The following is a 15156-nucleotide window of genomic DNA, read 5'->3' as shown; positions in this document are numbered from 1 at the left end:
CCATGTGCTCCTTGTCCCAAAAAGTTTGTCTTTTTAAATAAAGTGGATTTTTTTCCCCGAGAAGGGGAACTTTTGGTTTACTTCAACGTGTCGCTTAGGATTTTCAAGAACTCTTTAAAACAGTCTTTAAAGTTTCTAAATTCCTGGACAAATTGTATTTTCTCTGGAGCAAAAGCAAATGAGCTCTTTACAGAAACAGAAGTGTTTGTTCATAGTGGGACGCTGCTTTTCTGTCTAACCTGCTTTATCAGCACCATCTCTCTGCGATTTTGCTCGTCTCTCAACACCTTTGTCTGATTAGTAGCTTTTGGAGATCGGGATAAAGACATCACTTGCCACGCTGCATAAGATAACAATTAATTTAACATTAAACTTATCCCCTTTCCATTCACTTTACTTGGATCGGTCTCTGGTAATTGTGTTTGCGGATGCTTTCAATACTATGCTTTTCTAAAAACTTAATGACACCCCACAAGAAGGTATAAGGGTTTTAAATGCACTTCTTAGAGTTAGCCCAAAGAAACAAAGCATAAAGTCCCAACATGCTCGGGATATCAGAGTCTGGTCTTTTTTATTCAGTTCGCTGCTTGTTTCTTTCTTCAAGTACAATATTTTCTTATTTTAAGTTGTTGTCTAATAAAGTACCATTTAACAGCTATATACACTACAATTGCATCATATAAAAGTTATACACACAAACTTTATAAAACTACCATTTTATATTTTAAAAAATACTTTTTTCCTCCCCTAATCCAGTCACTTACCTGCTGAAAAAGTAAATATATTTGAAAAATCGTATTGCTTTCATGCAATATTGCTTTTCAATGAAAAAGAAAGATACACTTAGACGGGTTAATTTTCAAATGGTTAGTCATTTTGCCCCTGAAAGATTATTTTTCAAAGTTGTTTGATAGCCAACTTTTTATTTTATTTTAATTTAAACCCGCCCTTAAAAACTTGAAATGCAGTAAGGCAGCCTGCTAATATTTTTATTTCACAGAGACATCTGTTACTCCTGCTGACAAATGTACCACTCTGCCAAGAAAGTTTAAAAAAAAAACAGCATGTAATTGATGTTATCCCAAGAAAGCGCTATCTCCACCCCTTTCGGCTCCAAGCCCTTCAGGTAAAAGAAAAAAAAATATCTTTCAAGAATTTGTTGCCTTTTTGAGGGTTAATACATCAGAAGACAAGCTTGCCTCGCCTTAGCCAATCAGAACTCGGCTCTGGCAGCTATAATATAGAACTAAAGGCAGACTCCTCTCACAAGCGTCTCTAGCCTTGCTACCATTAAAATCAGACCCTTTTTGTCTCTCGATTGCTGTCTCACGACCAAACTCCGATGTGTTCCGTTATCAGCGACCTAAAGCCTGCCATTCCAACACCTGTCTTGCTAGGGATCGGTGGATAGTATACGATTCAGAAAGCAGACAAGGACGTAGGAAGAGAGAGATCTAGAGAGACAGCCAGGGATAGACACAGAGAGCTTTGAAGTAATTGGATTCAATGGACGAAATGCTGCTGTTGACAAGAATTCTGTTGGTGGGCTTCATCTGCGTTCTTTTGGTCTCCTCTGGGCTGACTTGTGGACCAGGCAGGGGTATTGGAAAAAGGAGACACCCCAAAAAACTGACCCCTTTAGCCTATAAGCAGTTTATTCCCAATGTGGCAGAGAAGACCCTAGGGGCCAGTGGAAGATATGAAGGGAAGATCTCAAGAAACTCCGAGAGATTTAAAGAACTAACCCCAAATTACAACCCTGACATTATTTTTAAGGATGAAGAGAACACTGGAGCTGACAGACTGATGACTCAGGTAGAGCTACATAGATACATATATTTTTATTTGTTAGCATATCTGAGCAATCATAAATTAAAACGTCTTTAGCATTTTTGAAAGACACCCCTGCCCCCCCCCCCCGCAAAAACCCTCATCGGTTAGATTCATATTTAAATATCCAGTTAAGTTTGCAGGGGCATATAGCCCATATATATTTGTTGGGGTTTTGTGTAATACTTACAATTATAACCTTGCCATGACGTTTCCTGTAACTTGGTTAGAGATTTCTGTTTGCATTTGTCCCCAAGCCTGCACTTTGATCAAACGAATTGTATACAGCTAAGAGGTCCCCAAGTGTGCAGTGACCGTCAGGCCACTCTTTCATTATTACAAATGCAGTCATCGGTTGGTACAGCTGCTGACTTTTTTATATTTATTTTATTTTATTACCCTTCATTATTGTTGTTTGCGAGCGGATTCTAAATTTAGTACCTCTGGAGTCTTGCAGTCACAAAAGGCAGCTGAAGTCCAATCGACCATTACTCTCCTGTTTCTGTATTATATAGCTTGTATTGCAAAACCATCCTTTGCAATTGTGCCCATCAGAGCGTAAATATATTGATATTTCTTTAAGGATGCTCGCCACCAATGCTCTGGTACTTCCAAATGGGAGGGACTTGCAACTTATCAGCATTGCATCACTTCTGTTTTAAAAATCAGATGGCACAAGGTTTACAGCTGGATAAATATTGAATCGGGAGTGGAATCAGAATGCGGAACCACTGTATGCAAAAAATAAACCCTCCCAAACAGCCACATTATTATAATAAATATTATTATTGCTCACGGAGAGATAGGTGAAAGCAATTAGTCTCCCAGTTCTAGAGTTTTTGAAACTGCATGGAATCTAGATGCCATCTAGACACTGGAAATGGGTTTCTCCCAAATATAGGTCAACAGCCTCTCCCCCCCTTCCCACTATTAATGTATTTAAGTCCCTCCTTCAGTGCTGTAATATACTCGGCTGCAAGAATCGCGTTGAAGATGGGAAGAATTTCCTAAACTCTCCCCTTTGCCTCGGCTTGATTTTCCGCACGTTTACGAGATTTATTTGGGCGAGGGACGTGTCTCCTCCAATCTCCTCCCGACCACCTTAAATCTTACTGTACCTATGAGTGTTGACGCGCGCGCCTCTGCCAGATAGAAGCGCGAGCCTCAATTAAATATGCACAGGCCACGGTGCAGAGCATGTTGTGTAGAGAGTTCCCAGTCCAATTCGATAGCAGCTTTAATCTCGCCTCCTAATGCAAAAGAAAGGCAAGTGAGAGAGGGCTGGCTGATGACTATTGTGGCATGCATTGTAAGATCCAGTCCCTCTTATAGCCCTCGGTCATCCTCCCTTGCTGAAAAGATGCAAGACAGTGTAGCTGTGCGACAAGTCAGACACATCTCGCATTTTCAGCTCCACTTACTCCTCTTTTATCGATCGCAACGGCTAGGATTTCAGTTTGTATCCTTTTTAATACGGCAAATGCTGCTGCTGCTGCTGCTGCTGCTGCTAGGAAGCCCCAGGAAAAAAAGAAGACGTGCTTTTGTGTGTGTGTGCGTGTGTGTAATTAGACACACACACACACACCAGACTCATGAAAGAGCAAATGAAGCTTAGGTGTAGAGAGGAAGAGAGAGGGAGAGCCAGACATAGATTGAAATACAGAGGGAAAGAGATGGAGACCCACAGATGAAGGGAAAATGTGTGATGGTGGGTTTTTTTAAAGGGGAGGGTGGGCTGAAGTGGGGGAGACCCCAGCATGTGTGGTAGTGTCTCCTTTCTCCTCTACCGCAGCCTTGGAGGTGCCTTGTCTCGCTAGCTGCCCTTCCCTGGGAATACAGAGCCTTCTACATGGCTTGCCACTCTCGCTGCAATAGCTGGCAGCATTTGAACTTCTGACCTTCTGTCAACTTCCCTCAGACGAACGAAACGAAAACAAATACTTTTTCCTTCAGTGACTATTCTCGTTCCTTACACACACAAAAAAAGCGGGGGTAGATAACACCGCTCTGCCTCATAGCACAGCTTAGGTACCACACCAAAATAAGAGATCAACGTCTGGCTGCAGCTTCATTACTGAACCCCCTTTGGGGACCAAGAGAGGGGAGAAAGGGACATCGGTGATTGCATAATGATATTGGGGGAGGGGTGAGGAAGGGACAGGAGTGATCTCATAACCCTGGCTGGGGCTGGAGAGAGGTAATGGGGTGATTGAACAGTAGTGATCCTAGAGCAACGTTCGGGATGGGTTGGAGGGGGAATTGCTCGGTGGTCTTCCAATAACAATATTGTAGGGAGGTGGTGGAAAACTGCCGCTGACATCAGAATTCCCTCATACTGCAACCCTACAACGAGCTGGGCCAATCTCTTTCTTTCTCTCTCAATCAGCAACCTCTTGTTCTGTTAAATTCAAGCCTTTAAATGCCTGCTTCACAAGCCCTTCAACCATGGAAAGCTCTTCCCTGAATGGAATTGTTAAACTTTCAGAATCGTTGCTGAATGCATTAGCGGCTAGTTAATATTAACTTAAGAAGGGAAAAAACGCAAACAGAGCTAGGTAAGTCAGGTTCTTAACTTTGCAGGTGAAAACAGCAGTTTGCTGAATGCCCCCCCCCCACACACACACACAGAACAACCATTGGCTGGATCTGTGAAAGAGATAAGGGAGCCGGGTCAATATGATAAAGCTGGAATTTGTATGAAATAAAATAGAAATCTAGTGCCATACAGGCACACAACCGGTGCATGATGTGCGGAATTTGGAGATCAACTTGGCATTTAGGAAGCCCACCGGGTTGTTTACACTGACAGGTACCTGTTAAGTGTTTCCTTCAAGCAATTCATTTGTGAAGAGATTAGGGGCTGGCAGGAGAGGGCTTGTTGAACAACTTTGCCTCCACACAAAGCGTTAGTGGAGGCAGCCCTGCTGAGTTTCACGGTGGCTGAACAGAATTGGGCTTGATTTGTGGCACACGACCCAATGAATTAATAAATAGTCTGGCCTTCACGGCTTTTGACTCTGACAATCCAGCTCAGCCAATATAAAAGGAAGGAAAGTCCTTTAGTAGGTCGTTCCTTTCCCTTTTATTTTGCCAGAGAGACTTTAGCTCATATTTATAGGGGAAAGAGCTGGAATAGCAAACCCGCCTCGTCTACTCTCCTCCCTGCTTGTTTTCTTAGTTATAAAGTAACATGACTTTAGACTGCTGTGCAGCTAAGGGCTTTCTCCTTGTCAGTGGCCTAAAACGTTGACTGTTTCGCCTTTTTCTCACAGTATATCTGCGAGAGAGAAATTCACAAGCTAAACTTCCTTATGGTTTTCTGCTTTTCCTAGACTAACGTCACCTTAAAAACCAAACAATCAGCTCTTTCCATAAAAATGTGAAGTCACATGGAACAATCGGCCAGGGAGTCCAAAGTGGACTCACCAAGGCACTTTATATTTAACTGCCACCGAAGTATTGCGAGAGTATCTCTTTATGGCTGTAATATACGCGCTGGAACTTTCCTGTTGTGCAATCCGGTCACGTACCTAAAAGTAGTGTAGCAGGAATCATGCAAGCTTTTCCCCCCTTCTGGGAGCTGTGAAAAGAACCTTTGTGGTGTGTTATTTTACATATTGATAACGTTTTGGGTGAGTCCTCCTGGAGAAAGCCAAACATCCCTACCCACCTGATGCGTTTGCCTTTAGCTTTACTCAACTGCAGATGATATTTGTTTGACTGCAACAGTCAAATATCCATATCGTGAAACGGGATTGTCCTTAAAAAAAAAATTAGCTGGCCACATGCTGTAGTCTCACATTTGCAAATGTGCCTGAAATGTATATTGCTTTTCTAATCCTCAGTGGGTGTGGATGGGAGCTGACCTTTTTCTAGGGCTCATTGATTCATGCAGAGCAGTATTCTATTTAAACTCGGGGATGTGATAAGAATCTACCCAAACTTTTCGTACTTTCTTTAGAATGATCTCCTCGCTCCGTCCTCCCTCTCTGCCCCTTCTTTACACATGTGTCCATAACCTCTTACAATTTCTCGCCGAACTGCTGGGTCCTGCATGGTACATTTCATAAAACCAAGAAAACATAAGGGAAAGGAGCTAGTTAAAGGAAATAGAAAGTTAATCAGGTGGTAGCGGTCTATAGAGTTGAAAGAATGTGGCACTCCATATAAAGAATGCTTGTTGTCACTCCCGGTTTCCTATTCTACGACAGCGCACCTCTGGGGTTGTTGGTTTTTAACATTGCTATCAACTTGATCCCTCTCTGCTTTTCATTCTTTCCCCTAAGAGATATCGGCTTGCTCTTATATATACACATGTATGTATATTTCAAGCAGGATGAGTGTTTCTAGCCCAGGCTGGTCTAAGGACTCTACTGAGTGATCTGCGAAGGAAAAACTCCTTCTAGCACAGAAAGGCTGTTAACGCGTATTGAGACCCTTTTCATCACCGACTTAAGTTGAAAAGACCCGGAGAGAGATTGCAGGGGGAAATATTTGGCTCCCAGATGTATGGCAAGTGTTTGTCTTTTGGAAAACTTTACTCTGCTCCCAACAGTGTGAAAATGCACGTCTTAGTTGGAAGAATGAGGAGAGCTCATGCCATGCTTCTGACACTCACACAGGTTGCATGCTGTAAGGAACTGAGCGAGCGGTTGAAAGAATGGTTATAGCTCGACCTCACTCCGTATTGTCCGGGCTTCAACCTTCTCTGCACCGACCTCACTTTACTTCCTGCATCAGACTAGCAGGCTTGGCCATTAGGTATCCGAGAAGCTTTTCAATTCCCCCAGGCTGGCCCCTTGCACGGATATATAGGGCGAAGTCACCAGGAGTTTTGCCCTTGACTTCAGTGATAGTGGGCCCAGGATCAGAGTTTACTGACAGCATAGCTCAGGCTTTGTCCATAGTCTTTAACTCTTGACATGCGAGGTGTGTGTTATTTTGAATGGGGGTTGGGGGGGTCAGTGGCCAGGGAGTGCTGTCTGAATGCCACAGTGCCCGTGCAATGCGTGTGCCCCTGTCCCTGCAGAGATGCAAAGACAAGCTGAACGCCCTGGCGATCTCGGTGATGAACCAGTGGCCCGGAGTGAAGCTGAGGGTGACCGAGGGATGGGATGAAGATGGGCACCACTCCGAGGAGTCGCTGCATTACGAGGGCCGGGCCGTGGACATCACCACCTCGGACAGGGACCGCAGCAAGTACGGCATGCTGGCGCGGCTGGCGGTGGAGGCTGGCTTCGACTGGGTCTACTACGAGTCCAAGGCCCACATCCACTGCTCCGTCAAAGCAGGTAAGGCCGGCAGCCGAGCGGCTGGCACCCCAGCACCCCGGTAAGGACGGTGGGACCCAGGCCTGACAGGTTGGACCCTAGGGGAGAATAAAAGTATCCCAGCAACCGGGGGTGTGAACCCCCCTAAGGCAGCCACTGAAGGGATACAGCATCACTGGGGGCCTAGGAGGGGAGGGGCACTCCCCATGACTGAGCCCTGGGGCGGCTGCTGCTTGCAGGGCTGCCCAGAGGATTCAGGGGGCCGGGGCAAAGCAATGTCAGGGGCCCCCTTTCAGTAAAAAAAGTTGCAATACTAAATTCTACTGGGGAGCCCTAGGGGCCTGGGGCAAATTGCCCCACTTTCCCTCTGGGCGGCCCTGGCTGCTTGTGCCAAGCGCAGGTTGCATCCGAACCGGGCACTTGACCTGGGGGAGGATGCGGTTATCGGGCCATCGCTTTGCATCGCGGCTGGGCTGCAGTGGGAGCCCGGGCTGGGGGTGGGGGTGCGCTTCTCTTCCCATTTAACTGATTTCGAGCCAGACATTTATGAGCCAGCCTCGTCCTGTGCTTCTCTGCCTACGTAGGAGGGGGCTATTAGGAGGACAGTGTAGCTTTAGAGTGGAGTTTACAGAGGCAGGGGAAAGCCCTCGTTCCGATCCCAGTGACAAGCTGGGCAGAGAACTGATTCGGATATGAATCCGATTCTCTAGCTTTCTCGCTCTGGTGCGGGTGGGACGAAAGCATGCCATGTATCTGACGTGCCAGGCGCCTCTATAGCCCTAGATTAATCATAAGGATGCAAAAACCTGCAGCCAACTCCACCACTTTGTTACAGTATTGGTCCCCTCCCGCCCCGCCTGAGCCCACAGCTCTGCAAAATAACAGTCGTCCCCCTGGCATTTATTCTTTTCTAAATCCACATAGTATCTTACAAACAAATATCGTGACCATTTAAACACATCTAGCTGGCTGCACTCCCGAAGTCTAGTAATATTACTATTGCCAACAGGACCTGCTAATGTGCGCAGAAAAAGAAAATTAATGCCATTCATGGCTTAATCTGTAGCCTCTAGGAAACCCCAGGATTTTTTTCCCCTGTGCTTACAACGCCACATGCTGTTTCAACAAAGGAATAACTTGCTAACAATAAATCGCGAAATTTGAAACTTCGTTTCTGCGCATAAATTGGCGCTTTTAGCAAAACTGTTAACAGTGCATCGCAGAAGAGCTGGGTTTTTCACCTCTAAGTGTTTGTTGCATAGCATCTAAACTGTATTTTAATAGCCTCTTTTAGCCAAGAAACACTTTTAAAGTGTCAAGAAATACTTAGTTGTGAAAGAAAATAATTACTCTCTCTCTAAATATATCTGTTTGCTTAGAAGTAAGGTAACTAGGGGCCTGATCCTGCTCCCATTCAAAGCAATGGCAAGACTTCCATTGACTCTACTGGGAGCAGATCAGACCCCTTAACCAGCTTTACATTCCTGGGCTGATGAAGAACAACACTTTTCTGGCTAATGCAGGCTTTACATTCAGTCTGTGATATTGCTTTGGTTAATCTTCTGGTCTCATTTAGCCAAAGAAATCGCTACAAAGTTGCTAGTGATATTAAATGTCCTTTTTTATAGTAAAGATATGCTCAGCTCAAGGTGTCTGTTTGTGATGCACCGTAACCTTATTCCAAATGAACATAATCCAACTCCATGTATATTTCATAGGAGACGAATAATTCCAAGAGAACAAATCTACTCATTAAAATTCCACACACACTTGGAGGTTTGGGGTAATATTTAGTGCATGTCAGGCAGGGTCGTGTGACTGTACTACACGGGCTTCAAGAGAGCAGGCTTGAATTCCGCCAGCTAACTCTGATTTCAAATTGTCAAAACCTCGTTTCATGACAGAGAATCTTATGAGAAGATTAAACCCTATAATTCCAGGCAGGAAGATTCTTTATCTAGATCTCTGTTTGCAAAAAGTATGATCCCGGAGATTGGAATGCAAAGAAGAGTTCCCCCAAGGTCTGAATTATTGTCATCAGGACAGAGAAGAGAGGCTGGGGTGGAAAAAGGGACATTGATAATGGGCTACTGCAAGTATTTAGAGCAAGCTCCTACATTTAAAATTCAAATACACATCTTGAGTGTCTTGGAAAAGTGGCTCTGCTGTGCAAATAGTGCTTGGAAGGTCCTGGTTTTTTGGAGAGTATGTGTGTGAATTGGCACATAGGGTTTCTGCACCTGAACAAATAGGGGGAGGGGGGCGGGGGGGAGAAGCTGGGAAAAAAATGGAAGTGTCCTCTCTTCCAAGAGTGTCTGCATTTATTACATGAATCAGAATGACAATGCTGATCCTTTATTGGATTTTAATTAGAGAACCCAAACAGCACAGCTCAAAGCAGCAGATTTTCACACCTCTGCCAATTCACTGGCATGTTTGTAGAGTTGCTACACTACTAGATCTATTCATCAAGCCCCTGAATATGCAAACAAAGCTCAAGCAAGAGCTTTACTCGGGGCTTGTACTAAGGTGTAGTTTGCTAGGAAAGGACTCTACATAAAGCGCATAGCTCGTTTGTTGCCATGTTCTCAGTGAAGAGGCCTTGGAGATCTTGCTGTTCCATTTCTGAAGCACAAGTGATAAAGTCGTTAGCAAATCAATAACATTCTAATTTTCGCCCTTCCTGTCCTTCCTGAGAAAGTCATTAGGAGACTCTCCAAGCGTTTATTTAAATCATAATAGCTTATGCACCAGCTCCAGAGGCACAAAAATAAAATCTGTATCTGTGGTCTTACAACTTTTAGGGGGGGGGGAATTACTTGGACTAGAAATTGGCACACTCAGTAACTGGGAGAAAACTGCAGTAAAATCAAGGGAGGGAGCAAGAAGGGAAATAAATGTTATCAAATGCCCTGGCTACAGTGGAATACTATGGCTGTAGCCGAATACACAAAAATGTAACTAGGGTGTTCAGGAACACGCAGGACTCACTAGGTGAAATTCCAGACTCTATGCTATAGAAGAGGGCAGAATAGACAGTCATACCGTTCCCTTCTGGCCTGAAAATCTTTTAAATTTCTACATATTATAGTAATATTTCCAAGGACAGAGAATTCAAATCCATAAATGTGGGGTGATCTTGTTTTTAAAATGGCTAGAATTTCTCTGACGGACTAATAATGAGGCAGTGGTGACAGAATAACCAAGAGCCCCAAAATTTAGTCTCAGGTTAAAACTTAGCCCCAATGACTAGCCTGTCCTTGTGCATAAAGTAGAGGGTGTTTTAAGGTTAGGCAGGGGGCTGGGGGAGCATACACTCCTGATCTGGGCTGCGCAGGGTGTGTGTGTGTGCGCGCATGTGTGTGAGAATCCTCACCTGGTGTGTGGGCACAGAGACTGCTGTGAGGGAGTGCTCAGAAGTTCCTAAGGCAATGAGAGGCAGGAGGATCTAGTGGATAAGGGCTTGTCTACACCTAAAATACAACAGCGGCACTGCTGTGGCACCTCAGTGTAAATATTACCTATGCCCATGGGAGGGGTTCTCCTATCAGGGTAGGTACTACACCCCTAAGAGGCGGTAGCTATGGCAATGGAAGAATTCTTCCATCCCCCTAGTACTGTCTACCCCAGGCGTTAGGCTGATAAAACTACATCACTCAGGTGTGGATTTTTTACAGCCCTCAGAGACATAGCTATGTCTAAGTAAGTTCTCAGTGTAGACCAGTCTTAAGGCCAGGGGTGTGAAAAAAAATATACCAACAAGAATTTTACCGACAAAAAGTGCGGGTGTGGACAGCAGTTTGTTGGTGGAAGATGCTCTCTTGTTGGGGGTGGTTTAATTTTGCCAGCAGGAGAGCTCTGTCCTGCAGCAAAGAGTGGCTACACTGTGTACCTTACAGCGGCCAGCCATGCCATGTAAGGTGCGCAGTGTAGACCTTGCCTAAGAGTCAGGAGCCCTGGGAGCTAAGTCTAGCTCTACCATTGACTTGCTATGTGACATTAAGCCAGTCACTTCACTTCTCTGTGCCTCCGATTCCCCTTCCGCCCTTTGGTTTTGGCTGAATTAGATCCGGTCTACACTACAGACGTAGATCGGTATAAATACCGACCTAACCCCTGTGTAGACAGTGCTCTTGGTGGGAGAGCTTGACGCAGCTAATGCCTTTCAGGGAGGTGAATTAACTATGCCAACGGGAGAGCTGTCTCCTAGCAGCGTAGTGTCCTCATTGAAGCGCTACAGCTGCTGCGCCAATGCATTGTTTTACATGTAAACTTGCCCTTACACTGTCTATGAATCGGCAGCACAACTTTGGCGAGTGCAGACACTTGCTAAGTGACAGAAGAGCGTCTCCCATTGCTGTAGTTAATCCACCACTCAGAGGCAATAGCTAGGTCCACAGAATTCTTCCTTCAACAGGCAGGTCTACAGTACAGCCTGAGTTGATATAACTTACATCACTCAGGGGTGTGAAAAAGCCCCCCCTCCCCCGGAGCAACACAAGTTTTGCGGTGTCCACACAGGTGCTATGTCGGCGGGAGACACAGCTTCCGCTTCTCGCTGGAATGGAGTAATTATGCCGATGGGAGAGCACTCTTCTGTCAGCATAGCGCGTCTTCACCAGATGCAGTACAACAGTGCAGCAGCGCCAATGGAGCATAGTAGTGAAGACTTACCCAACCTAGCGGCATCTATCCCAGGGGGTTAGGTCAGTTTAACTATGTCGCTTAGGGGTGTGATTTTGTCATAGCCCTGAGCAGTATAGCTAGGTCACGCTAAATTGTAAACGTGCACAATTTAACTATGAACTTTTCTACTGGGGAAATTGACTGGAATAAACTATTCCACTTGGATTTGATATTGCAGAATAAACGTAATCTTATTCCAGAATATAAACTCCACTTTGGAAGTGCACTAATTATTCAGGATTAAAGTATCTTTCTTTCCAGAGTAGTGTCCACATGGGGAGCTATTCTGGAATAGTTACTGCAGAATAGGTCATTTTGCAATAGCTATTCTGGTCAATTTCCCCCATGTAGACAAGGCAACATTAATTTTGAAAGGGATCCAGTTAAATTGGCCCAGCCTCCATCTAGTGCAGGGATCGGCAACCTTTGGCTCACCAGGGTAAGCACCCTGGCGGGCCGGTTTGTTTACCTGCCGTGTCTGCAGGTTCGGCTGATCCTGGCTCCCACTGGCCGCAGTTCGCCGCTCCAGACCAGTGGGGGCTGTGGGAAGCTGTGTGGGCTGAGGGATATGCTGGCTACCACTTCCCACAGCCTCGATTGGCCTGGAGCAGCAATCTGCACCCAGTGGGAGCCACGATCGGCCGAACCTGTGGACGCGGCAGGTAAACAAACCGGCCTGGCCCGCTAGGGTAAGCACCCTGGCGAGCCGTGTGCCAAAGGTTGCCGATCCCTGATCTAGTGTAAACCACTTACACTGTTTTAAGTGTTAGCTTATTTTGAGTTAGCTTCAGCTTCAACTGGATGATTGCCCGTTCTGTTCATTCCTCTGAAGCAATGGGATTGGCCACTGTCGGAAGAGAGGATATTGGTCTACCATTGGTCTGACCCAGTATGGTCGTTCTTATGTTCTTTGTAATGTAAGTGCAGCTACAAAGGGGGCTGCACCACTTTCACAAGATCAGTTTATTACTTTAGTGAAAGTGGAGCACTTTTCTAGACAAGGCTTTAACTGTCTTGTCTAGTTAGACTGTGAATTCTTTGGGGCAGGGGCTGTCTCTGGTGATGTGTATATCTGATGCCTAGCACAAGGGGGGCTTGGGACCTCTACACACTACTGTACTATTACTAATGGAGGAAGTGTGTGTGGGGGGGTGCACAAACTCCTAGGAGAGGAAGGGGTTCACAGCCACTAACCTGAGCTGGAAAGGTGGCATGCAAAGGCCAGTGCTATAAACGTGTGCACTGAAACTCAACCTGAGGCGTGGAATGCAGACAACTCCTAACCTGGGGATCTAGGGAGGAGGAGTAGGACACTGGCTAGAGAATGTATGTCTTATGGGAGAGAAGATGGGGGGACTGTGGGATGCAGAGAGCCCCTGTCCTCGGTTCTGGTGTGGGGGAGATGCAGAGAGTCCCTGTCCCTGGCTCTATGGGGGGGGGGGGGGGATATGCAGAGAGCCCCTGGCTAGATTGTGTGTTGGGACAAGAAATGAAGCCAACCCATGGGCTGAAAGGATGGGATGCAGAGCAGCTGGCCTGATGCCTGTGTGTAGGATGCAGACAGTGAAGGTTGCAGGGGGGGGGGGTGCAGAGAGCCCCTGCCCTTGGCTCTGTAGGGGGCGGGGAGGATGCAGAGAGTCCAGGGTGGGGCAGGGGCGGGTGCAGAAGAACCGGAGCGGGGCAGAGAGCCCAGTGGGGTGGGGCGGTGCAGAAGAACAGGAGCGGGGCCCAGAGTCTGGCGAGGGGCGGGGTGCAGAAGAACGGGAGCGGGGTGCAGAAAGCCCGGCGGGGGCGGGTGCAGAAGAACAGGGGGGGGGGGAGGGCGCAGGAGCCCGGCGAGGGGGCGGGTGCAGAAGAACGGGAGCGGGGCGCAGAGAGCCCGGCGGGTGGGGGAGGACGCAGAGAGCTCGGCCCGGGGCCCCCTCCGCCCGCCCCCAGCTCTAACCCGTGCGCCTCTCTCGCCCGCACAGAGAACTCGGTGGCCGCCAAGTCGGGCGGCTGCTTCCCGGGCTCGGCCACGGTGCACCTGGAGCAGGGCGGCACGAAGCGCGTGCGGGACCTGAGCCCCGGGGACCGCGTGCTGGCGGCGGACGCGCAGGGCCGGCTGCTCTACAGCGACTTCCTGGCCTTCCTGGACCGCGAGCCGGGCGCCCCCAGGCTCTTCTACGTGATCGAGACGCGGCAGCCGCGCGCCCGCCTGCTGCTCACCGCCGCCCACCTGCTCTTCGTGGCGCCCCCGCGCAACCACTCCCAGCCCGAGCCCGAGCCAGAGCCCGCCCGCCGCCGCGCCCTCTTCGCCAGCCGCGTGCGGCCGGGCCAGCGGGTCTACGTGCTGGGCGAGGGCGGCCGGCGGCTGCTGCCCGCCGCGGTGCACAGCGTCTCCCTGCGGGAGGAGGCCTCGGGCGCCTACGCCCCGCTCACGGCCCAGGGCACCATCCTCATCAACCGGGTGCTGGCCTCCTGCTACGCCGTCATCGAGGAGCACAGCTGGGCGCACTGGGCCTTCGCCCCCCTGCGCCTGGCCCACGCGCTGCTGGCCGTGCTCTCCCCCGGCGCCGGCCTGCCCGAGGCGGAGCCCGCCCCGCCCGGCCTGCACTGGTACTCGCGCCTCCTCTACCGCCTCGGCAGCTGGGTGCTGGACAGTGACTCCCTGCACCCGCTGGGCATGGCCGTGCAGGCCAGCTGAGAGCAGAGCGCCGGGGGAAAACCAACTCACGGGAAAAAGAAAAGGAACCGCCTATTTTTAAGGGAGAGCACGGCTTATGACATCATCATCATCATCATCCAAATCATAATAAAGTAGGACAGTCCAAAGTAGACTTTAAGGAAAACAAAGACCCCGGGAAGTTTTGTTCTGTTTAGTTTATAAATATATTATATATATATTTTTATTTGGTTGGTTATTTTGTTCTGTTCTCTTGGTTGTTGTTTTTCCTCCTCTCCTGGATATTTATTGGTTTGGTATTTTGAATAGATGTTTTAAAATGGATATGAACCGGACCTTCAAGAGCCTTAAGAAGCTTCTTTGATAATTTATTATCACCTGAACTGCACTCACAGGGGAAAACGTTATTTTGTGAGGCCAAGCAAAACTGCACAGAGTCTATTTTTCTACATGTCACATCTGTCCTGACTTTCAGAAAGCAAAATTCTGTACTTTTCCCAGCCCACCATTGCAATGCTACTTCTTTTCAGCAAGTCTAAACACAAACAGAAAAGACAAACTTCATGGGGTCATAAATTATATTTTTGTACACAGAATTGTAAATTAGATTTTTTTGAGAGATCAATACTTAACTTGAATCACATTTCGTTTTTGAAATAGTGTAAAATATGAGAATATATTATTTTAATTTAAATAGTTTCAACT

At 47.4% G+C, this 15156-nt stretch overlaps 1 protein-coding gene across 1 annotated transcript; it reads left to right on the top strand.

Annotated features, from left to right (window-relative positions):
• The first annotated feature begins 1284 nt into the window (after positions 1–1284).
• Positions 1285–14625, top strand: SHH (sonic hedgehog signaling molecule). Its single transcript, XM_039521729.1, has 3 exons — positions 1285–1815; positions 6860–7121; positions 13757–14625. The coding sequence occupies exons 1-3, from the start codon at positions 1507–1509 to the stop codon at positions 14470–14472; spliced, it is 1287 nt and encodes a 428-aa protein (XP_039377663.1). The 5' UTR covers positions 1285–1506; the 3' UTR covers positions 14473–14625.
• Positions 14626–15156: the final 531 nt, after the last annotated feature.

This window comes from Mauremys reevesii, linkage group 2, assembly GCF_016161935.1.
Source record: "Mauremys reevesii isolate NIE-2019 linkage group 2, ASM1616193v1, whole genome shotgun sequence".
NCBI classification, from domain to species: Eukaryota; Metazoa; Chordata; order Testudines; family Geoemydidae; genus Mauremys; species Mauremys reevesii.
Note: the sequence above shows the minus strand (reverse complement) of the source record. Positions and strands in the feature narration are given on the sequence as shown.